General features: G+C 38.4%; 1 protein-coding gene across 6 annotated transcripts in view; it reads left to right on the top strand.

Moving 5' to 3' along the window:
* MAMDC2 (MAM domain containing 2) overlaps window positions 1–25,339 on the top strand; it is a 62,440-nt gene that overhangs the window by 32,105 nt on the left and 4,996 nt on the right. For 5 of the 6 annotated variants that reach the window (XM_090132248.1, XM_090132250.1, XM_090132249.1 and 2 more), the window contains exons 3-11: window positions 1,968–2,230; window positions 3,052–3,136; window positions 4,103–4,240; window positions 5,651–5,907; window positions 8,698–8,791; window positions 11,329–11,475; window positions 12,302–12,567; window positions 22,472–22,565; window positions 24,177–24,329. In XM_090132248.1, the coding sequence (XP_089988374.1) occupies window positions 1,968–2,230; window positions 3,052–3,136; window positions 4,103–4,240; window positions 5,651–5,907; window positions 8,698–8,791; window positions 11,329–11,475; window positions 12,302–12,567; window positions 22,472–22,565; window positions 24,177–24,329 (1,497 nt within the window). The remainder of the gene's footprint in view (window positions 1–1,967; window positions 2,231–3,051; window positions 3,137–4,102; window positions 4,241–5,650; window positions 5,908–8,697; window positions 8,792–11,328; window positions 11,476–12,301; window positions 12,568–22,471; window positions 22,566–24,176; window positions 24,330–25,339) is intronic. The other variant, XM_090132252.1, reaches the window with a different exon arrangement.

Raw genomic sequence — 25,339 nt, 5'->3', positions numbered from 1 at the left:
CTGGACAAAAATAGGGTTGAAATCTAAACTAAAATTTCCAGACATGGATTCTGAATTGTAGGTTTTTTTGTAAGCAAAATGATCCAAATTCAGGCTAGCTTGAAAACAAAGTTTCTGTTTCTGAGCTGGATATCACCACTTAGATAAATCAAAAACAAATATTATTTGAGAAAGATTTGACTTCTGAAAGATCCTGTTAATGTTCCTCTGTCCTCCATGCTTGTGCAAAGATGTGCATTCCCTGGACTCGATCACACTAGCAGCGAATGTTTGCATGCTCTCTAGAGTGAACTGACCGAGTAGCTGTGTGCAGGTCGACGTTTTCTGTACTCACGTTGTAGGTAGTAGCAGATGAAGTATTTGCAGGCATATGAGGTGCATATTTCTTCATTTATTTTTCTCTGCTATGCTGCTGTAGCATCAAGTGACTTTACCAGTGATTTTGTCTGTTCCTCCAGGAGACTTAAACCGGCACAGGGCAAATTACAGTCAGAGGAAAAAAAAAATCAATTTCCTGAAAACTGAAACAAAATACAGCTTTTCTATGTCCACACATCCCTTATGCTGTTTAGGGCTGATTCTACCCTGTAAGTAAGTAGCAAGTGTACAGTACAAATGGGTTAGGTAATTTTCTGTACAGTATTTGTAGGGAAGAGAAGGAGTGTGTGAACTGGGGTGCTATAACATACTGTGGCCATGAAAGCAGCTGTTGTCAGTCTGCTTATGGCATCTTCCCAAGGGCACTGTGCAGAACACTCTGGGTGGGACCTGTGTAAACCAGATCCATGCCTGCAGTTTGCCTTGCGAGGTGGTGACTGCCCATTTGTATGTCTTTTTCTCAATGGAAAGTATATGTGAATGTGAGAGGGCAATAGGAGAGTTTCTAAGAAGCAGCCTTGGGGTGGTTTGGTTGAGTGGTAGGGTTCAGGCCAGACTTGGGAAAAGAGGGTGTGCCACAAAGGCAAACAATAGCACTCCGATTCTGGTGTGTCCATGCTAAGCAAGTGCTTAGTCATGTGGAAACTGAGAATGGGCTCTTTGGCTGAATAAAATGAGGTCGAAGAAGAAATACACACTTGAAGGAAAGAAGGTAGGTGTTACTATGTGAAGGACTGACATGACAGAATCCTCAAGAGCTCTTGCAATTTCTGCATGCAGTCTGGCTATTGAGAACTGGTACCAGTTCTGATTTGTCTGATACACATGGCCACTGGATTAGGAAGATTGTTTCCCAAATCATGTTTCAGCCATGGATGTCTTAGCTTGTTTATTGTTTGTTTGCCCCTTGAAATTCTCTTTCTCTCTTTGTTTCATTCGTTTCTGGCATTGATTTCCAGCTTTCTGTGATTCCTGTATGCCGTTATGCACTCCTGACCTTGATTTTGATGTGTTAGTGAAGTCTCCTAATGCCAGGCATTTGTTCCATGGTGATTTATTGTTGTCTCCTTATTTTACATGTTGTTTCCTTGGTATTTTTTGTTTTTCTCATGCTTTCTTAACTTTTCATCACTTCCCCTGTTTTTTTTTTTTTTTTTTTTTTTTTTTTTTTTTTTTTAAGCAAAACTGATGTTTTAGGCCCTGCTCCTAAAATAGCAATCTGGAGATTAATTTTGAAATAGTCCCACTGACATTACTGATACTTTTAAATGTAGCACTACACTTAGCACTGTTTTATAACATGTATATCTGTACCTGTTAGTACGTCTTGAGTCTTCCTAATTGTCTTCTTTGAAATCAGGAATTCTTTACAAAGTTTTAGCAGCAGCACTTTCTTCTTTATTGCTTTTAAGTATAAAATAGAAAAATAAAGTAAGAAATTTTGATCTGTAAATCTAATTAAACATTCCTGCAACATGTTCTTTTGTAAATTATCTTTTTAATCAAATCATTTGTCTACAGCTACCAGTTTTGGAGGGCAGTACTTAATTAAGAATTCTGATTCTGATTCTGTCTGTTTTTATTTCTAGGACATTACATTTCTGTGGACACATCTTATGAGGGTGAGAAGGCCGTGCTTGTCAGTCCTGACTTATATTCTGAAGAGTGGAGCTGCATGAGACTGATTTATCAGATAGCAACCGCTGTGACTTCATTGGATCCTGCCAGGCTCAACCTGTACTTGAGGAAAGAAGGAGAAAGCTTTGATAGTTTACTGTGGTCAGCCAAGGAGCCTTCAGATAGTTGGCTCATAGCCAGTTTAGATTTAACAAACAGCACAAAGAAGTACAAGGTAAGCACAATTTTGGAAGGTAACTACTACAGGCTTTACTGTGTACACATTGTGGTGAAGTGGAAGATTTCCACTCTTGGTCTCATTCTTTCTATTCTTGTTCCATGGAGTGTGTGATCTTCACTACACTCTTCCTTGACAGAACTGTGCTCCATCTTGCTGGGATGCTGAGTGCTTATTCTAAAGCATCTGGGTTAAAACTTGATGTGAGCTGTCACTTACTTCTTCTATCCATAAAATCAGTGAATAATGCTGTTTTGAGTCAGACATTGAATACTCTTCTAAGCAAAGGCATTGTGGGGCTCACTGAAAAGCCCAGCTGACTGAGCCAGAGCAGCATGGATGCCTCATTTCTTGACAGGTCAGCACAGCTGCTGTTGTCTCGTGGCAGATATGTGACCTCCCCGGTCTTAGGTCTGCCAGTGTGCTCCCTTTTTCCTGCCCTGTGCAATTCCTGAAGAAGTAAAGCTCGGATGTGTAGAGGAGAATATTTCTATCCAAACCCTATTACACTCTCTCTGTAACACCAACTCCCTACATACCCAAAGCTGAGGAATTTCTTTACATTCCTCTATGAATGAAGTGCATGCTTTTTTGGCCTTGTCTCATTGTGTTTCAACGTACTTTTTTTCTTCATAGAAGTGTATTAACTTTGTCTTTGATGCATTTATACAAGCCTTTCGGCAAAAGTACCTCTGGTGACCAAAGGGGTGATGAATTCCCTACACAGGTTATTTGACTCATTTATCTGGTTTAAACGTCCATGGTGAAAATGGGCATTCTGATGCTCTAAAATCTACAATCTGGTTTGTATTCTGCAGATTGTACTGGAAGCTGAAATGGGACAAGATAAATCTGCCAGTATAGCAGTTTTTGAAATTAAAATAACTCCTGGATATTGTATTGGTGAGTACTGTCTGCTCAGTTCCTGTTTTCTCTGAATAGAAGAAAATGGCTTGCTGGCTGTTCTAAAACTCGAATTAAAGGTTTCAATTTAGGAAAAAAACAATAGTTTTTATCTTGTTGAAGAGTTAACTGTCACATTCAGTATAGGTATTTCATTGTTTTTAAATTAAGACTGTGCATGCTAATATACTTTTAGATTTACTCATTTCTCTAGTAATATAAACTTTTCACGTATGACTCATTCTATTCTTAAGCAGTTTGCTGTTTGAGCAGGAGCAAATGTTATATTTTTTCAAAACTAGACTTCTGCAAACATTAGACATAAGAGCTGTGATATTATTTTCATTGTCTGCCATCCCATGTTTCCTTACAAAGGAACGCTGCGGACTGTAAAGATGTGTTATTATTTACACTGATGGCTGTTTCCTCATGACGTTTGCCAAATACTGCCATATTCAAAATTTCAGTGGCTTAGAGGCCAAAAGACTTTTCAGTTTCTGGGGAGCTCTTGTGGAGTCCAACTGAACTGCTAACAATTCTTTGGATCTGCAAAGGAAATAAAGCAATCTTACTGTATTTCTCACTGCTGAGAAATACTATTTCTGCTCTCCTTCCAGCCATCCTTTCTTTACAAATGGGAGTTCTACTCTGACTCTTCAGGAAGTACTAGAAGGTGGATCATTTTAAATCTATTTTATTTTGTTGTAAATTACAGCAGCTGGGTATTGCCAAATAATGAACAGAGAGATTGGACTGAACAAGATGGAAATGTGTACTTCACAGCAGTGATCAAGAATTGTCACTGTTTGCTTCTGCTTACTGTAAACTGTTAAGTGGTGTGTCCATTTTTATAAATGTAGATGTTCTCTGCACTGCTGTATGTAAAACAGCCAGTGCTTAGCAATAGCATGTATTCAAGCTTCTGTGAAGAAAATATGTACACTGAGCTGGTGTTTGCAATTGCAGAATGTGACTTTGAAGAAAATCATCTTTGTGGCTTTGTGAACCGCTGGAACCCCAATGTGAATTGGTTTGTTGGAGGGGGAAACATTCGCAATTCCCAGTCTATCCTTCCCAAAGACCACACACTTAACAATGAATTGGGTAAGCAACAACATATAACAGAAGTACGGATGAAAAGTCGCTTCTCTAACCCTTGTGTTCCTCATATACTGCAAAACTCTATGTATGTTCTTTTTTTTTTTTTTTTTCCTGGAACTGAGTGCAGGAAGAATGATGGACAGAAGAGTGGATGTTTTTATCTTTGATGTTGTGCTGTATGAAATACTGCAGCAGACATGGGAATCGAGCTTGCTACAGAGTACTTTGCATCTCAGACAACACTGTGTTTTTTTTAGTGCAAGGAATTATATCATGAAAAGTGGGGCTGATACTTTTTCCTTAACTCATGCCGCTGTGCCTTTATATTTTATTTCACAATTGTATGAGTTGAGTACAGAGTATCAGTCCAGCCCTGCATAACTGCTTAGATACTGGTGAAATTTTCACGGAAGTTGGACTCACCAGAACTTCAACCATGGTACATATGAACCTTCTGCATATTAAAAAGTACTGTATGAAACTGCCAAAACTGGCAGCTGGGAGAGATTTATTTTCCTGTAGCCACCCAATTTCTTTTTCACACAAACTCTCACTACTGACTGTTGAATGAGAAGATCTCAAGAATCTAAAATTCATGTGAAAACCTTCTTTTTGCAAGAAGTGTGGTATGGGGATTCATCAACCATTTGTCAGAGAAATTTTGGTTAAGATATGAGATGTGGTAATACTGCAGAAGAAAATGAAGCATCTCAGGCAAGTACTGCTGAAGAGTTACCAGTCTCCTGACCGTGGCAGGCTCGAGGAAACTCATAACCAAGCCAGCCCTTTCCCCTGTATTCATTTGAATGGAATGAGAACTGAAATCTCCAGGGCTCGGAACAGTATTAACTAATTAATACACTGTCGTGGTGTTACATTTTGTATGCCAAGAATCTGTTTGCACACCATATTGGCTGTTTTGGGCAAGGAATTTTACTCATGAGTGTATATTTATATATATAACAATCTCTCTGTTAATGAATCTCTCTTAACAGTATTTTTGAAGGATTTTGCAAAGAGTATAAAACATTCAGAAGCCAGGTCTTAGGTGGGCCAAGTAGCTTTATAAAGATGGCAAAATGTGCAGAATTACAATTTGCTTGAGAATTCGTTACATTAAATGATCTGCTGAGTAGAACAAGTGAGTCTTGTTCATTTACTTAATTAAGCTCAATAGATGTTACACTGGATAAGACTAAATACAACACCAAACACTTGGGAGGCTTAGTATTTACTCTAACAACTTTAGGTTGTACAGAGGAAGAAACAAGAAGAAAAATCTTTGAATTACTCATATTTCTCAGAACTAACCGTTGTTGTCCTAGCAATACAGGCCTGTCCACCTCTATATACTTCCTTTTATTGGTGTCCTTTCAAATGTATCCTTATGCTAAGTTTCTTTTATACTTTTAGGTCACTACATGTATGTAGACTCCATTTACGTCAAACATTTTCAGGAGGTGGCTCAGCTAATCTCACCAAAGACTACAGCTCCGATGTCTGGCTGCTTATCTTTTTATTACCAACTTAAGCAGGAGAGCAGCATTGTTTTTACTCTTTACTTGAGAGATATGAGTGGCTCTTATGAAGAGATCTGGAAAACAGACAGCGCCTCGACTGGAGACTGGGCATTAGCTGAAGTCGACTTTAGTGCACCATACCCGATGGAGGTAAAACAGTCATTCCTGTACAATTAGTTCTGTATATTAGTCCCATATTTCTGTCCATTGATGATCTATTTTTGAGGATACTGAGTATCATAACATTGTGCATGCCTTGTGCCACAGAACAAAACAAAAATATTCTAGCTGTTTTCTCTGACTTAGACAGTTCTGCAATTCAGTCTTTGTTTTCATGAGACAATGTCCAAACTTGGGTCCTAATGGTACAGTGGCTTTAGATGTGAAAGCTAGCTGTCTTTGGAAACATGAAATAACGTAAAGAGTATCAGAAAAAAATAAAATGGTGTCTCCTGGTGTTTACTGGAAAATAAATACCTTCAATGATTGCAATAAACAGTGCATTATATATGCACATTATATGTACTTCAATATATAAAATATATAATACACTTTTTATATATATCCACAGATTTTTATGAATATATAGTAGTAATATAGATAGATAGATGATACTAGGATTACACGTAAATCAGCTTTAATTATACTTGCTTTAACTGAAGCTGTTCATTAATTCAGTGTAACCCTACAGATTTTCAGAAATCATTGGGGATAAAATTTATTTTTGTTAGTTGTTACATACTTTCATTCGCAGTAATGTCAGTAGTTGTATTGAAACTGTTGTACTTCAAATAGTATGGCAAAGGAGGTGTAATCTGATTTAAAAAAAAACCACTTTAACAGAGAATAGTAGGAACAGGAGATACAACATTTACTAATAGAATGGGCATTGTTTTAATTACTATATCTGAGGATAAGAACAAATGTATAAAACTAATTGGCAGAAATGTTTTAAAGGATCCAAAAAGTGGAGTGGTGAAGCAATGAAGTGAAGAGAGCTGGAAGATTGAAAAAAAGCATTCTGCAAAGAACTGAAGTTGTATGCAAGTTGGAAAAAGATATAGGCTCTATCAGGCAGAAATGAATGTGTAGGAATGTCATTTTATCTCAGTAAAATGAGTTACAAAGCCTTTAGCAACACATCAAAATTTGGAAGTTTGTTTTATGTATTTGGGATTCCAGTTAAGGTGAAATATTGGAAGTGCACAAATACTTCCAATTTGTGAACTTGGAAAGCAGAAAAGTCAAATATGTCTTTTGCATCTGTATGCACTGTGAAGAATGTGAGAGGAATTCCCACACTGCAGCCTTTCTTTACAAGGGATAAATTAGTCAGTCTGTCTTAATACGTCAGTGGGTGTGTAAGTAAAAAAAAAGACAACAGTTGAAGCCTTAATGATCACTTAGACCTTGGAGTTACGGTGGCTAATTTTCTGAAAATATTATTTCTTAATGGCCACCTTGAATGTTGGAAATTATAGGAATAAACAGCAAACTGTAGGATGGATGAATGCACAGGGTACCTATCCTTGTATACAGCAGAGTGCACAACTTCAATCCTTTCATTTTAAAAGGAGTATTGTTGGAAGTATGAGGGGGAGATGGGAATAATCAAGTTACATGGACAAAATAACAATTTCCAGCCTCAACCTGCAAAAAAATATGACTGAAGTAAAATGTGGTGGAGGTTTATAAAAGCCATAAATGATACAGAAAAGCTTGACTGTTCATTGTTTCTCATAATTTGCACTGATGTTCCAGATTCTTAATTATAAGATAACAGTTTTAAAATAAAAGGGAGGACCTCTTCATACATATTGCAACTGAACTGTAGAACTCGATTCCCCAGCATACAAAAGGTACCATTATTTTGATCAGTTCAAAAGCTGATTAGAGAAATTTAAGGAAAAAACAATCCATTAAAGTGCAGTGTAAGGGAATAACCAAAAGCTTGTCAGCATCTATAGTTCTCCCTGTAGATGACCTCTGCTGAAAACAAATACTGGGCAAACTGGGCCTCTATTCTGCTTCAGAAATTTTTATGTAATCCAATATAGTCATTACTTTAGAGATTATTTTATAGAATTTTTATTTTTTTGTACTTCCAGTTCCTTCACAAGGAAAGTTCTGTTTTTTCTTCTGGCTAGAGGAAATATTTCTGGTTTCTTACACAGCTCTCCTAGTTTGGTTCCCATCTGTGGGCAGCACATCACAGACACTGCTATCTCACTCTGGAAGCATTTGTCCTTATATCCTTGTTTTGTCCCTGGGGCTGTCTTGTGATTCAGGCTTTTCTCAGAGTTTTCCTGTAAGTTGGTGCTTTGATACTTAAGATAAATTTTAACACATTTCCTCAAGAGTTATGGACTGTCCTCCACTTACTTGAGGAAATGATGTCCCTTGGGAATGCAGAATATCCGCAGTGTCTGATTTTGTGATAAACAAAACAAGTGATAGCCTTTCTAGTTCTTAACTGATTTTTTAAAAGGAAAACTTTAGTGTCTGAGGATGTTTAGAGACAAGTGAATGCAGTAACAACAACTCATGCAAAGTAATCCACGCAGTTTGGTTTTAGCTCTTGATCAAGATAGATACAATAATAACTAGGCAGCTTTGGGATCACAGTCAATAAAGGATGAATACTGGCTTACTGTGGTATCATTACATTAGTGTATGTTTATAATTGATGATTCATAAGGCAGCAGAAGAGTTCTCTTTTCCTTTGATTTTCCCTTGACTTTTGATGGGCAAAGATCTGGTGCATGGGTCACAGTTGGATTTATATCATAAATAAGTGATGTAATTCATTTTGTCCCCAAACCTGTAGTACTGTCTGAAGTGCTGTAGAGTCTGCGTGGGAGAGCCTGTCAGAATTCTGCAAAATGAGAATGTGTACCAAAATTATTGTTGTGTAGATATAACAAATGATATTATTTTCAGGTAGTATTTGAAGTTGCTTTCAATAGTGCCAAGGGAGGTTATGTTGCCCTCGATGACATTTCTTTCTCTCCGGTTTACTGCAGCAATCAGACAGGTAAGAGTTCTTTTTGCTGTCTAATATCCTTATTTTCTTCCTTGCTTTGCTTCCTTGAACGGCAGTACTTCCAGTGTTTGGTAGTGTTGTGCAGTTGCTGCTTTCTTATCTGGCCAATACCTGTTGGGCTTCCCCTACTGACAAGACAGAACTGTAAGGCAGATAAAGAGAACACTATTCTCTTGATGAATTATCTGGAAACCCATCCTTACTACTTCCCCTCCGGTAACATCACCTCTGGGTTCTGCAACTGGTGTGTTGGACTGAAAGCTGGGGGATGTCCTGGGTTTTCCCCAGCTGTTTCAGTAAAGGAAGTAAAAGTCCTTGACTTTTCACTTTTGCTGATGCGGGGAATATCTTTGTCCATCCACATGCCCTGAGGTGTTCTTCAAAGCCAAAGCAGGAGCTATGTCTTCCTGTCTATGCTGTTCCAAAAGGTGTTATTTCCCACAAGGAGTGGGACATCTGTCAGGATTTTATTAGATTTTCACAGTGGCAGAAGTCAGCTAAGTCCTCACGACCTCTGCAGTTTGGGCATATGGGGCCAAGGACTTTGACATTTGTGAGTGCAGCTTCTTAATTCTGTTCTTGTTTTTCACTGCTATTGCTAAGCAATCGTCAGAAGTAAATTAGTGGTTTTCCCCTGAGTCCATCCATTCTTTTTTGGTTGCAGGCATGAATTTTTGGCTAGTGTTTTGAAGAGACTGGGGAAAAAAGAGATTTTTGTGCTTTTTTATCACTTGGATTCTGTTCTAGCTTTACCTGCACTGTGTAAATATCAGTAGGAGGCATATTATGATATATTACGGAGTAATATATTATTATATATTATAATATATATTATAAATCCTCCACTCTTGGCATAGTAAGTCTAATTTTCCATTATCTTCTCAATACCTCTTCTACTTTTTGTTTTGCAACAAAAATCCTGACTTAGGTTTGCAGTTTGCCATGGATTGGATCTGTGTGCTCATCTGTGTTTTCCACTTTAAAGACAGCTACTGTGCAGTGAGCTATGGAATATTACATAGTATTTTCTGCTGAACCCTGATGTTGTTGTGGTATAATAGCCGAAGTGTAGATCCACTCTAACTGATGAAATTGGTGGGCTCAGCTAAGAGCTTTGCTTGCCAGCTCTGATTTGTATTTGTTCTTAGTTTCTGGGTTGTTTTTTGTTTTTCCTACTTGAGAAATTAATGTCCATCATTTGTGTGCTTGTTTGCTGAAATACATTTAGTTTCAGGCTAATCCTTCAAATATACTTCCTGTTTCAAATTACTTTAAGTGGAGATGTTAAGAAGCAAGAAATGTTCATTCTCCTTGTACTAAATCACAGGGGTGCTTATTACAGCATTATTTTTTTTTAACTTTCCAAAAGTTTTGGTCATTGAAGGTCTTGATAGTAGTCTGAGGGAGGGAAAGATACTAGAGTAGTATACATGCTCAATAAAAGTTGAATCTAAAGATAAGTGCTCATGCTTCATGAGCCAGGTAGTAACTCCCATTGTACACTTTCTCTGGTGATGAATGCAGAGGCAGCGCTGCTACTTATTTCTCTGTAGACAGAGAAAAACACCTCGTTAGCACATAGTTCTGGCTTATCTGAGAATGAAGAACTGAAGGCATCTCAAAATTTTGCTTGTCCTGAAGCTGATCACCCGTGTCCTTGCCACTGCCTAGGAATCCTGCTTAGCCTCCATGCAGAGGGGTCGTGCATGTAGCTATAGAGTAGTGCTCACAGGGTCCAGACTGCTGACCTAGCCTAAAGTTGCATGGTCACTTTGGGTTTGTCCCCTCCTTCACTCAGCACCTGCAGCAGTCAGCTGGAGGGGCATTAAAGAGGTAGAGAATTTTTACTTAAAAATACCATTTGAGTGCAGATCAACTGAGAGCTGTCCTCAGGTCTTTTTAATAAGCAGTGCAGCATTTTTTGCTGTAGAGCTAAAACGAGAGAGGTCAATAGCTGTGAGGTGGTATGCAACCCAAAACCTATTTGACTTATGTACTCAAAGCATGTATATACATGCACATTATGCATTACTACAAAATGGTTTTTAGAGAGGTGCTGTTCAAGAAAATTCTAAATGTTTGTTTTGGAAGGTTATCCCCTTGGGAACCAAAATGAAAATCTGACAGGTATGCACAAGTGTGTACCCACTCACAGTCATTCTGTCCAAATATCTTTTGAATAAGGGAGCAGGATGAAAACAGACATTTGGATGTCTTTGTGCATTATGTCCTGAAGGAGAAATCTTTTTATGTCTGTAATGTATTTATATTTTATAAGGACTGCCAGGGAGGTTTTTCTTTACTTCCTTCAGCAAAAATATAAGTAAATAGCATCCACTTGTGATAGAAAATAGATACCTTGAGGTCAGTGTGATTTTTCATCATATGCATGTAACAACTTTATGTATTCTTGTCTTCTGTAATGCTGAGAAAGATGAAACGGTATACTAGGGCATACTGCTGCTTTGAGAACTTATGCTTGTTGTACCATGCTCTTCTTAAGAGAACATGTGCATTTGTTTTTTTAGGAATTCTCTTCAATCCTGCTGATGCAGGCTGCAATTTTGAGGAAGATCTGTGTAATTTTTACCAGGATCACAAGGATGTCCCAGGATGGAGCAGAGTGAAAGTGAAGCGCAACGTGTATAGAGCAGGAGATCACACTACTGGGTTTGGTAAATCTGAACAAGAAGAGTCAAACTGGATGTTTGTTAATGTTGTTTGTTAATGTTAATGCATTGTTTAGATTTTCACATTTCAGTAACATCATTGACATACTGGTTAATTTGCCTTGCTGTAATTGCTTGCCACTGCACTTTGGTTGTGCCTGACCCTGCATGCAAAGTGGCAATGTCACTGGTCAAAAGGTCATGTGGGCCATCAGTCAGAGTAATGTCACTGAGCTGCACTGATCTGCAGTCACTATGAGTCCACAAAAACATGCAGGCAAATATGATAGTAGTGTAATGCACTGATTTTAACGTAGAGGAGAGCTGGGCTCTTAGCTCTTCCAGTCATATGACAGTTGGAGTCTTTAAGGGAAAAATGTGAAATTTTATGCAGTGAAGCCACATAGTGAAAAGCCTGTCATTAAGTTCTGAAAATGTCTTCCGCACTTGATGTAGTGCTTTTCATTACCTCCCCTCACATAGAGTGTTTGTGGTTATTATCTGTAGGATGAAGCCTCACCTGTTTCACAACATGCACTGTATCCCATCCTTTATTCTTTGGTCTCAGAGCAGAAGCTTTGAAATAATTGGCTTTCCACCAAGAGAATATTTCCATGTATATTTGAAGAGTGCTTATTTCTAGAACTTACTCATGTACCAGTTTAGTTTGAAATAGCAAGTTTGTTTTTAGAAAAAAAAAATCTTATTTCCTTTCACTGTCTTTTTCCTGCCAGTATAAACTTTCTACCACTAAAGTCTGAAACTGTTTTAACAGCAAACAAGCTATGCTAATTGTTTATTAGAAATACTCATTAGTTGCACTGTCTTGCAGGTTATTACTTGCTGGCAAACACAAAGTTTACATCACAACCTGGGTACATTGGACGTCTGTATGGCCCAACCCTGCCAGGAAACTTGCAGTTTTGTCTGCGTTTTTATTACGCTTTGTATGGCTTTTTCAAAATGAGTGGCACCCTTGCTGTTTATATCTTTGAGGAGAATCATGTGGTTCAAGAGAAAATCTGGTCTGTCTTGGACTCTCCAAGGGGTGTTTGGACTCAAGCTGAAATCTCCTTCAAAAAACCAATGCCTTGCAAGGTAAGAGCCAGCTCTTTATACCTGCAGTGTTGTAGATGGAGGTTCTCCTTGTCTTTTCCTTTCAGATAACTTTCTTATCCAAGGTGTAAACATGAGTGAGGTGCCTGTTCAACGTGAAATAAATTTCCCTAAGCGGTGTGGTGGAGGAGTGTTCTTTGCAGACTTGCTTCCCTTAGCCCCAGTGAAGAGGCTCTGTAGCAGAAGCAGAGCGGTGCACTTTATGTCATGAAGGGCAGTCATAGTATTCACTGAGGAACTGAGATGACAGCTGACTGGATGCAACTATTTCTGCAGTTATTCTGATTTCTGTAATGGTTTTTCACTATATTTGAGTCTTCTGAGGAGAACCAGATGGTTCACTACCTGAGATTACAAAGATAAATCCAGCTTTTTTTTCAGAATGGGATAATGCTATGTCACATACAAATGAAAGTTTTTGCTAGTAACTCTTGAAACAAAAGTATTTCTGAATTATAAATATCTTAAGCATTTCCCCCACTATAATTTTTGACATGAGAAAGTTATTTAGTGTAACTTTTTTTGGAAAAAAAAAGTTCTGCCTGAAAATAAATGCACTGTACAAAGGAAGTTTAAGAGGAAAGTTGCTTCAGTGTGTTAGAAAGGAAATTTACACTGAAAGTTTAATTATAATTGTCATTACAATTTAATAATAATTATTGGGTACTTTCTTCTAGCTAACTGTTAAATTAAAAATAGATGATTTTAAAAAATTTTTATGTTTTCACACATATAACAGAATTTCTAATGCCCTTTCAATCCCTATAGTGTACTGTTACTGCCCATAAACTTAGTAACAGAAAAGTCTCTTATAGTGTCATCCCAAAATATTTGCAGAAAAGTGTATTTCTCTCTCCCTCTTTTTTCTTAAAAAGTAAAAACATAAGAAGATAATGGTTAAAAAGGCAAGTGTATAACATGTTTTTGCTATCTGCTGTTTCTATTTTTTTTAATTGCTTCTAAAAAGCTTCAGTAGCTTCAACAGTGTAACACAATGTATGAGTAGTGATGACAGCTGAACATGACTGTTAACACATGGTTTATAGCCTTGGAGGTGGCAGGTTTTTGTAGCATATGACATCTACAGGGAAAATCTTTTCCAATGTGGATTTATGAAGAACTATTTTTATGTTTTCCTAGAAATAAAAGTATCTAAAACACTTGAGAAGAAGCTTGCCTGGGATGGAAAGCTTTTAAAACTTTCTTTGAATTGCAGCTTTTATGTCTGTAGCTATTAGTCTGCCTGTAGGCAGTAATAGATGGGGAGAGCAGTACAGTAGAGAAGAATGAAGTCAAAGGAATATCTGCTCTGCTTCTGAGACCAAAGGTTTGCAGAAGAGAAGAAACACCATACTCTGCAGCAGCAGAGTACTTTGGCCTCCAGCAATTCTCAAAAACCAGCAGCAGGTTCTTCGGGTCTTGTGATGAGAAAGTCTTCTTTACCACAGAAACAAGTTGCAAAATGTTTCTGTTAAAGTTTCATTCTGTAGATATTACAAAAGGTGAGACTCACGGGGCTTTAGAGAACTCTAGTTTTCAGCATTTCATAATTTGGATACCTCTTACTAAAATAACTACGTATTTTGGGGGATGAAGCCTATTATCTTACTGGGGAAGATCATGGAACAGATTGTCCCGGAAGCTGTGCTAAGCATATGAAACAGGGTGGTGATACGGGACGATCAGCATGGCTTCACCAAGGGCCAGTGCTGCATGACCAACTCTGTGGCTTCTTATGATAGCGTAACCGCATCAGTGAACAAGGAAAAAGCCACTGATGTCATCCATTTGGAATTCAGTAAAGCCTTTGACACAGTCACCCATAAAATCCTTTTCTCCAAATTGGAAAGATATGAAGATATGGATTTAGTGGGTGGTTTGTTTGATGGACAAGGAACAGGTTGCATAATTGCACCCAGAGGGTAGTGGTCAATGACTCAGAGTCTGGATGGAAATCAGTGACAAGTAGTGTCTCTCAGGGGTCAGTACTGAGGCTAATACATTTTAATATTTTCATCAGTGACATTGACAGTGGAATTGAGTGCATCCTCATCAGGTTTGCAGATGATATCAAGCTGTGGTACAGTCGACATGCCTGAGGGATAGGATGCCATTCAGACACACCTAGGATCAAGGAATGGGCCTAGGAGAACCTCATGAGATTCAGCAAAGCCACACGCAAGGTCTTACAAGTTGGTTGTGGCAACACCCACTATCAGTACAAGATGGGGAGCAAAAGGATAAGAGCACAGCCCTGCCAAAAAGAGCTTGGGGGTACTGGTGGATGGCAAACTCGATGTGAGTCAGCAGCATGCCCTCACAGCCCAGAAAACGAACCTGATATGTGTATGGGGACCTAAAGAAATAGCTGACAGGGGACAGTCACTTGCCATCCTCGTAGGCCTGTGTCAGAGGTGCATCAGAGCACCTTTTGCCTGGCTACAAGGAGTAGTGTGAACCAGCAACTCAGGGATTACCCTTCTGGCTCTGGAGAGTGAAATGTCACACATGAGACCCATATCTGCTCAGTGAACTTAATGTCACTTGTCCTGTTTCCTTCAACCTTCACTCATGTCCTTTGGTATCTCATAGATAAATCTTTGTGTTTTCAGTCCTGCCTGGGGAGTGGCAACCCCCACTTACATTCTCTATCTTGTCTGGCTCCTCAGCCTGTTCCATTTCTTAGCTTCAAATCCTGTCCATGTCCCATCTTTTTGCCCTGCCTGTCCCAGTTCTTATAAATTATAGGTTTTTTTTTTTTTTTTTTTTTTTTTTTTTTAAATTCAAAGTAATGAATTGAAAGAAAACAGAATTCTGGCACAAAGACCAAACCCTTACACTTTTCATTCTCCTGCTCCAGTGTCTAGTAGTGCCCAAGCCAAAGAATTTTTGAAATAGGGGCAAAATAATGCCTTTTTTCCTAGCCTTATTCTTGGAAATGATGGAAGTGTTTTGGCTTGAATCTTCCAAAACAAGCCTGAAGCAAGCACCCAGAATGGAAAATCTGAGCTGAAATCATTGCATCTTGGGATTGTTAATAACAAGGGAAAATCTTTCAGTGGGGTGAAGTGGGAATAAGAATAAGATGGAGCTTCCGCCTTTTCTCCGGGAGATGTAGCGGTTGATGTGACTAGCACATTCTTTTCTGAGGTGCATCAAGTCTAGACTTAAGAAGCTGTAGGCATGCACAGTAGTTTAGCTGGTCAAGTGCTTGGTTACTGGGTGCAACTTGTAGATTGGCTCACAGACTGTGGAAACAGTAAACAGTCTCCTGGCTGCTACTTAATGGCTAGCGAGGTCAAAGAGTCCTGATGCTTGTAAAGCCAGAAAATACTTGAACATGTGTGCCCTTCATCTTTCTTCCCAATATAAAGGGAAGGCTTTCTGATATGCTTTAATTATGTGGGTTTTTTTTTTTTTTTGTTTTGTTTTGTTTTTTGCATCAGGCCAGTAAAACGACTCAGATTTTCACCTTCTGGTTTGTGTAATGTTTTTTTGCAAGTTCTTTTGGAATTAGCTAACTGCAGTCTGGCACAGATTGTTGGCTTGAATTCTGTGAGCAGGAAGCTTGTGCTGGCCAACAGACTTGTGTTACGCTTTCAAAATACTGCGTTGAAAAAGTTAGGTGGGTATGATCCAACTGAGCAAGTAATAAATGTTTGTACATACATTATATATATGCATACATATATACAAACATACTGCAAATACATATGCTATATAAAACTGGTGAGAAGGCAAGACATTTAAAATCCCGATTTGTTCGTATCTGAGATGCTCTGTGTTTGAGTTGGTTTACACACCCATGATGCTTTGCATAAAAAGTGTTTTTGTACTCTATAATACCCAGAAAATCAATGTGAGACAGAAGATCTTCCTAACAGTTGTTAAAATAAATGAAACTTGCCATACCTTGTCATATCAATATCATTGAGGCAGCATAAAATCTGACTCTGAAATTTGTAGAATCTTTTGATCTGATTAAATGAACTGAAACTGATTTTCCAGGTTAATACATGGCAGGGAAAGGTCATTGCTAACAAAAAGACAAATTCACATGAACCATGCACAGCATGGAGATATTTGCATGCACCATAGAATGTGAATTAGCATTTTAATCTTGTATGTGTTCATTTGCAGCCACAAAAAAATCTCCCTCTTAAGCAACTACAAATGAAGTCTATAAGTCTGTACTAAAATGAAATTTTGACTGCAGGTTGATCTACTCACATTAGTTCTGGTCATTTCTACTAGATTTGATTCACCTTTCTGGTGCTCTGGCTTTATAAAGTGAACATCTCATGTTGTTTATTCATTCATGCAAGTTTTTATAGTTTTGATGCACCGCTATAGAGTTTCAAAGACTTAAAAAATGAATAATGAATCCTTGGGAAGATAGTTGGCATCATAATAGTCTTCTCTATTTGCCTGAAGCTAGATGTGGCAGTGTTTCTTGGGCTTTTATTCTTTCAGTCTGCTTTTCTTGTTCTCCTTCTTTGAGTTCACCTGTTCATTTTCACCCATCATCCATTACCAATTTTAGTTGCAGTTGTGAGAACGTGAATCATGTGAATGAGTTTTGCACTTCAATAGTTATTTGTTTTAAAACAAGTGAAAGGAAGGACTTCTAGGGAATCACTAGGCATTGAAATCCTTTGCCACAGGATGCTTTGAAGGCCAAGAACACATCTTAAGAGGAATTGGGCAAATTCATGGAAAATAGACTTTGCAGAGACCAGTATAAGTATGACCTCCAATTCAGCAAATGCTTTAAAACATATTATAGCAAGGTACAAATGTCCTTATGGTTGATTCATTTCTTGTGCTGTTTTCCCTAAACATCCATTATCACCCCACTCTCTGCCTTCCTGCGCTGTGGTAAGAGGGTCTTTGCACCTTTGTTCTCTCTTTTTACCTATGGAAATGCCCATGAAACGAGTAGTATTTTTAATCTGTATTGATGAAATTAATTAATTCTTAGATTCCTCTTTCCTGCTAATAAGTTTGTATCTTCTATTTGTCGATCAAAGTCATATGTAAATGACTAGTGCAGGATGTGATATACTCCTAATTGCTATGGCTAGCTCACCAGTATGAGATAGAAGAGGGCTGATATCTTAGTGTTCACTTCCTCCTCTGAAAATCTGTCACTTGTTCCAAATAAAGGTGGTTTTTTCAAGTGCTGTTCTAACAGAACTCTTGATCAGTACTTCCATATTAAAATAGACAGTTTAAAGAAGTTGGAGTTGGTTGCATTTTGTGTTTTGCCCTGGCTGTCATGCATTCTCTCATGCATTCTCTCATGCCTAACACAAGATACTTCTTAAGGAGCAGTCACTAGAAAGGCCCTTTTAAGCTGACATTAAGGTCTGTAAAGAGCTTGCAAAATATGCACCCTGCTGTCTGTAGTGTTTGATAAATAGTAATGAAAATGGCACATGGGAAAAACAATCTAAAACTTATTCAGTTTAGAAAGTATTAGAAAGTATTTCACAGAAGCTAAGCAAGGAGATCCATTGGAATAGATATTAGCATCCTTTGCTGTATGCAACAGTTAACTTTCATTTCCCTTTTTTCGCTCAGTTTTTGTTCTGGGTAACTAGTATTGTAATATTACCATGCCACATCATTGGTAAGATACTTCAGTCTAAAGGTGTGAACCTTTCTTTCTCTCTTAGAAAAAAAAGAGCCAAAGAACCAAGTCTGTTGACAAGAGAATAGAGCCATAATAGGAGATTACTGGAGATCAAGGAGGGGTCTGGGGGACAGTGAAGGATATCAGTGTCTCACATACACTATTTGCAGGGTTAGGGTTAGTCTAGTCTCTACTAGACATGAAATAGATATAGCATTAACACTCTGTGGCCTTAGCCTATTCTGTCAGGTGTATGTTGCTCTTTTACTGGTTTATTCCTGCAAACCATTTCCTTTGGATAGGAAGGGTTTTAAAAAATATTGGTTCAAATGTCAAGCTTATTACCAGTGTTATTCCATTATGTATGTAGATATTTTCACGATACATTATTTTTCCCACTGGAGAAATGATAAATTTATATGGCAAGAAACTGAACTTGCATGGCAAGTGCCATTTTAAATCAGTTCATTTAAAATGACGCAGGAGTGGCAGACATTCTAACTTTGGCTTAGTAGCATATTTCTGCTACTGATAAATGAGTCTGTATCTATTTAAGCCAAATAGAAACAAGCCATTTAAAATCTAGTTTAATCAAACTAGTCAAAAATAATTTGGGCTACACTGATAACATTTGTATGAAACAGCCCTGGGGCAATCAGCATGATGCACTGATTCCATCTGCCAGAATTGGTTGTGTGCTTATATAGCTGTGCAGTACTGTAAATGACTGAAGAGATAGTTAGACTCACTGTTTTGTGAAAACATCTTGACTGCTTCTTGTGTCATGTCACACTTTTGTTTTGGATGCTCACATTGTTTTTGGATTTCATAATGCAGAGTTTTGTGTCACTTTGAGGAAGCTACAACAGTTGCTCCTCTCAAAAACAGACTCAGTCAACCAGAACATCATTATAATTGCTTAAGTCCTGGATTTTGAGTGAATCTAAATAAGTGTCCAAATGACAGAGTGAGTTTTGTATCTATACAGATAAACAGTATGTAGTTTAAACATGGGAATGTTCAGCAGGATAAAATCAGGTAAATTAATTTTCTGCAGAGGCTTGGGTTGATTTTCAGACATTGGATTTGGCAGTTGTCCCAGCTTATCTTTTTTTTTTTTTTTAATATATATATTTCAGCTGGTCTGGTTTTCTGATTCAGCAACAGCTATACTTGGGATGAAGAAGAAGGGATCTGGGAGCATCGTTTATCTTTTTGTCTTTTTCTCAGCCCCTTCCAACCTTCTTTTTATAAATTCCCCAATTTTCCCTTTTGTATTTTTTTTGCATGCTCTACTCCTTCTCTTCTGAAAGAAGGTTCATTTCATGTGCATACATTCAGCTCTCATCAACTTCTAGAGATGCAGAGAGGTAAGGATTGGAAATCCTTTCCACCTAACTTTGTGTCTGAGACACAACCTAACGACATGGCATGAAAGAAGTGAAGACTTGCTAATTCTACCAGTTGTTCTCATTTGGTGTTACTCCTTACTCATACAGGCTAAGACAAATTGTAAGAATTGATCATTGATACTTTTGATTGTGCGTGCCAGGAACATTGATTTAGTACTGCAAAATGAACAGATCAACCTCCAGAAATCAAGGCAAGGATTTGGAAGGAAACTAATAGCCTGGATATGTCTTCTTTCTGGAACAAGAAAAAGACATGAGAGAAAAACGTATTTTATTTTCTCAGTAACACAGGCAACAACTGCCTGCATTTGATAATGTTTTTAATTTAGTCTCCAAGATAGCATGCAAGTCCAGAAAGATTTGTTACATTTTGAAACAGTTAGTATATTGTTCAGTTGTCATTTTTTATGAAGAGAAGCATGCGTGGAGCACAAAGATCCCCTTATTCTCTTCTCCAAGAGATGAGATAGCTTCATAAAAAATTATTTTTTTGAATAACTGACCTAGGAATTATTCTAATATAAATTGAGCAGATGTAGAGAACTATGAGATGCTAGTGCTGTCAGATTCAGAAATATGACATGGGATGAAAGTGAGTGGCTGAGTGAATTCTGAATTCATAGAATTTTGGGGCGTAAAGTTCACATGCACCAAAACAGACATTTAAGGAAAAAAAAAAAAATTAGAAAGTTAAAAAGAAAGACATTCAGGACAAAAGAAGAGTGAATAGATCTGATCTGTGAAGAAAAATATTTTCTACGTCATTGCTTAAAACTAAATCGAGAACAAAACAGTAAAATCAGCCAAGTGCACAAAGAACAATGTTAGCATGTAACGCTGCTGCTAATATTGGAAATGCTGCATGCCCAAGCACTCATTCCTCCTTGCTACCCCTGTGCAGTTATAAAGTCTTCCTGTGGCAGCGTGTCACCCAGTATCACAAAAAGGGAGCAAAGAAACTGGTAATGCTAATGCTGCGGATGACAAAACCAAGCAAGTTCACATGTGTCACTGAAGCAAACTGATGCCTTGTACAAAGGGTATGCATTCAAAGGCCTTTGACAGAGCAAGTTATTGTTGTGATGATTTAGAAATGGAGCTCTTTCTGCAGGATCCAACGGGTAATTACATACCTTGTATGGAACAAATTATTGCAATTTAAGAATAAAGAACTTGATCCTGCTCCCAGTGATGTCAATAGGAAAACATCAGTTAGAACATGATTCCACAGTGCGGAAATGTTGTTTCACAAATGAGGACTGATCTCACCCTTTCATGTGTGGTTTTCTGAAGATCCTTGGGTTTAGGACTATAATATGTCTTTAGTTTAATACAGCATTCACCAGAATGCATTTATTAACAGTCTGGTGAATGATGTCCACTGGACATAAGTATTTATTGTATTCCTTATTCCACAAGATGCTACCATGTTTTTTAACAAATTATGCCTGTTTCTTGAGAGTAACCTTACAAATTAGGTAATGATCTTTGCCATATCAAACCTTAGGGCAAGAAGAGCAGATCTATAGAGAAACACATGGGACCACTACTAGGCCACCACACAGAACAGCTGTGCATGCTGTGCTGGGGCAGTCCACAAGTCCACACTTCCAGCAGTTTGCAGGATAGATAATCCTCATTAGTGGGATTGGTAGCATTGAATGTAAAAACCAGAGGCTGTTTTATAACAGATAGGTAAATAAATATGGCTAAACAAAGCAGTCTATAAAAACCCTGTATTAATGACTATATTGAAGGTGTTTACCAACCCTGCTAATGGAGGATATATCGGGTAATGCATAAAGTACAGTCTTTTTCCATCAGCATGAAACTATCAATCATCATTCAACCTCAGGTAAGGTAGCTGAGATGTTTACAGTTGTTCCAGAATATTAAAATATTGGAAGGGACACTCATCTGTCACCAGTCACTAGCACAGACCTCATCACAAAGGAATTGGTCTGAAGAGCTCCACCCAAATTATGGTCATAACCTCAATGGTCAGACAGATGGTTTGCAGTATTTAGGCAAAGAAAACTGTTAGCAGTATTTTCACAAAATAAACCTTATTGTGTCTTGTGTAATTTGAACGGCTCTATGTTACCCCTGGGAGAAAAGCAGCTGGGAATCTGACAGTTCTAGTGGTTTCTCTGCATTTTACATTGCCATCCTGTGTGTGACTTGTATTTTCCATGGCAGAATTAATGTGTAGTCAAATAAAACAACTTGGATACCACTTTTAATCTTCACGAAACCCAGATAAACACTGTGAGTGATGCTTAGCATTTTCAGCCTTCTGCTTTATGATATTGTGGCCTTCTGTTATTTCTGAAGAATCCCATTTTGTGCAGTAGTCTCACCTCATTTTCTGGTGTTGTTTGCTTGCAGTTTGCCAGGGCCATCCCTGTTGGCCATCACTCTGCATTACTCTTTGAAATTTGTCTTTCCATGGGTTATAAGGACAGGATGGCTGAGGACTTAATGCTGTTATGTTGGAGACATAAAAATTAAAAAAAAACAACTTTAGTGAGTCATCTTTGACATGCTCTAAAAAATACTTACTTTTCTAGTAAAATGTCAATCATATGCAGAAATATATCATTTGACTATAAAAATGGGAAACGATTTTCTGTTTAATGAAAATATCTGAAATCCACTGAATTTTATATGTCAGTCATCTAGGCACCACTGGTATGTGCCATATCAAAGTCAATTCATCCTTTCTGTACCGTCAGTATTAAATCATTAAAGCTCTTGGAAAAAAATCAAGCTAAATTTTCAGACATCAAGCAGTGCCAGCTTTTGTTGGAGATGCATGAAATTTTGTTCATTATTGCAGGTTGTCTTTGTGAGTTGGTGTAAGAGCTTCTGGGACTGTGGACTTGTGGCACTGGATGATATATCATTGAGCCTGGGAAGCTGTCAGGCTGCTGGTAAGACCAAGTGTATTTGTCATCCAACAGCTGCTACCTTCTCCCCTTTTTAATAAGAACATATCTTATGCCATCATTTCCCAAGCCTTTCCTACAACTGGCTTCATTTCACTGTTTGTTGTTGTTGTTGTTTGTGTGTTTTTCAGTAGGTATTGCATTAATCCAATTTTTGGAGTATCACACGTAGAGTGAGGACCAGATTTTGTTAACCCCTAATTAACTTCACTGACTCCAGTGCAGCTGTATATGAGGGATCACACCTTCAAGACCATTTTATAAAAAGCAGACAGGAAAGCAGTTTTCAATTGCATTAGGAGAAATGCACACAAAAGCACAAATTTGAAAGCACAACATTATTCCTTTTGCCCAGGAATACAGCTGTGTGAGGCCAAGATACAGTCTCTTACCTGAGCTGAAGCTCTGTAATGAACACAGATAAGAGGAGTCCAACTCTCCACCCGCAGTGGGAGGAATTCAGTGCTTCTGAGTGAGTCTTTACCCTCTGACATGCACAGGGTAACACCTCTGAACTCACTCACGCTCCCTCTTCTGGGGCTTTTTGAGGTTCGATAATGCAACGATTGTATCCTAATTTGGAAGCAGTTCTGATGAGATGGGCACAGTCTGTAATCCCATTCACTTCTGGAATACAGCCATGCCTTTGAAATGGTGATGAGGCAGACTGACCGTGCCATTTATACCGCCATGTAGTAATAATTATTTTATGACCTGTTCTAATTGGATTCATGCATCCAAACAGCTAGTGCCATCACTGAAGAGGGACAAGTCACACGTACAAAGCTACATAACTTTTTTCTAAAGTATATCCAACATTTGCCTACTTTGTGTCTCTGTAGATCCTAAGGAAGTTGTAAGTGAGCCAAAGGTGCAGAACACATATTTAGATGCATGCTGGCACTTCTCACTGGTGGCAGCAAAAAAGTACAGAACCCACCCTCAGTATGTGAGGTGTGTATGCTCCCTTCTCGCCAAGAGGGAAGGCAGCTCACAAATTCAAGTTGTGGCAGAACAGCAGAGGGCAGAGACTTCTTTATTGTCATACTGGCAAGCACTGGAATTCTTGGCATACTTTCTTCTACATCATCTAATGGGGTTGTAACCCTGAAAATACTCTAGTAATTGCAGCTCTGCAGTCTGTTGCATGTGGTGGTGAATCGGATTTCAGGGTAATACAGCAGGGCTCACTGTGGCAGCTGATTTTAGATCACAGAAGCCTCTTTCTGTGGCAGGATCTGTCAATGCATGTTACACATACTGGAGCTTATTAAACTGTCTTGAGTGCCACAGGAGCAAAGGAAATGAGGCTGGTAGAGCTGTTCTGGAGGAAGAGCTAAAGTAAACTGCAGGAGATGTTTTAAAGGATGTTAGTAGATGTTAGTGAGCCATACTAAGGCACAGATTTCCCTAGAGCTGTGAAGAAAATGAAATAAAACCCTGTATTTCAGTTTGGAACTGATTTTGTAGGTTTGTGACTGATCTGTTGCTAGGTAAACAAAAGTGATCTCAGCAGAAGCAATACATTGTTTGTGTCATTTCTCCATACATCTGTCTAATATATTTGCAGTTTTAAACAATAACATCTCGTTATAGATCTCTTGCCACCCTCTCCTGGTGAGTGTACTTTTGAAAAAGATGAGTGTATTTTTACCCAGAAGAAGAGAGGTCGTGGGAGCTGGCAAAGGAGGCGGGGTCCAACTCCTACCTCTTACACTGGACCAAAAGGGGACCACACTACCGGGGTAGGTGAGTTAAGCTTCACATTGAACTTTCTGAGCAGAGATTAAGGATTAATCAAAATGCTTTGGGATGGTAACTTAGAAAACAGGAAGTGTTTACTTCTTTATTCACAACATTTATTGATAAAATGGAGTAAACAGGTTTCATTAGGACCCTCCAGAGAATGTGATGTTTAATCTGCATGTCAAGTGGAGAATTCAGTCTTCATGTCCTAAAGTAGCCCTTTCCTTCGGGAGAAAAAAAGCACAGGGTGGCTTTCCTGGCCCTTCAGAAGAGCCATTTTCCAACCCTTAGCTTATGTAAATATTCCCTAAAGCAAAAATGCAAACAAGTAGGTAAACCTCAGCTCTTCTGCATGAGCACCTTCTAAGTTGAACTTAGAAGAAAACATGGGTAGAATACAGAATACAAGAATACGGGAGCAGTCCCACAGGCCCTTTATCTTAAAAATCTGTTCTGTCACCTCACTTCACTCTTTGTACTGTCCATTTTACTCTTTGAAGGACTTAAGTGAATGAGGCCCCCATCACCATGAGTGAGCCCACAGGAAACTACATCCAAATTGCCCCCCTAACTGTCATACCCAGTGACCTTTGCAAATTATGAATTGCATTTCTGTGTTGGGCACTTGTGTTCCTGCAGAAGAAGACCTCAGCAATGCTTCCACTGGCTCTGGTGTAAGATGAAACTGCCCTAAGACTTGTGAACTTCAAATCGTTATGTGTGTTTCAGAAGACTCAGGGTGCCTTGGATTTGCCCTTATCTACAAGGGAAAGTATTCATTCAACAAAGAACAAAGTCAGTGGCAGACAGGCTGACTCACTCCCTGCAGCTATCAGCCTGGTCTGGGCTATTTAAGTGGTTGACCTGTTCAAAGTGTTACCAAGAACTACTATTACTGTCAGCTGTGACTGAGTGTAAATCACATCCAGCATAGTTATTTCAACTGTGCATCTGAAATCTTGCTCTGTTCAAGCTTAATTGAATAATCTGGAAAACAATTGTTTCCAGTTAAT

The sequence above is a fragment of the Phasianus colchicus genome, chromosome Z, assembly GCF_987193195.1.
Source record: "Phasianus colchicus chromosome Z, bPhaCol1.hap1.1, whole genome shotgun sequence".
NCBI classification, from domain to species: domain Eukaryota; kingdom Metazoa; phylum Chordata; class Aves; order Galliformes; family Phasianidae; genus Phasianus; species Phasianus colchicus.
Note: the sequence above shows the minus strand (reverse complement) of the source record. Positions and strands in the feature narration are given on the sequence as shown.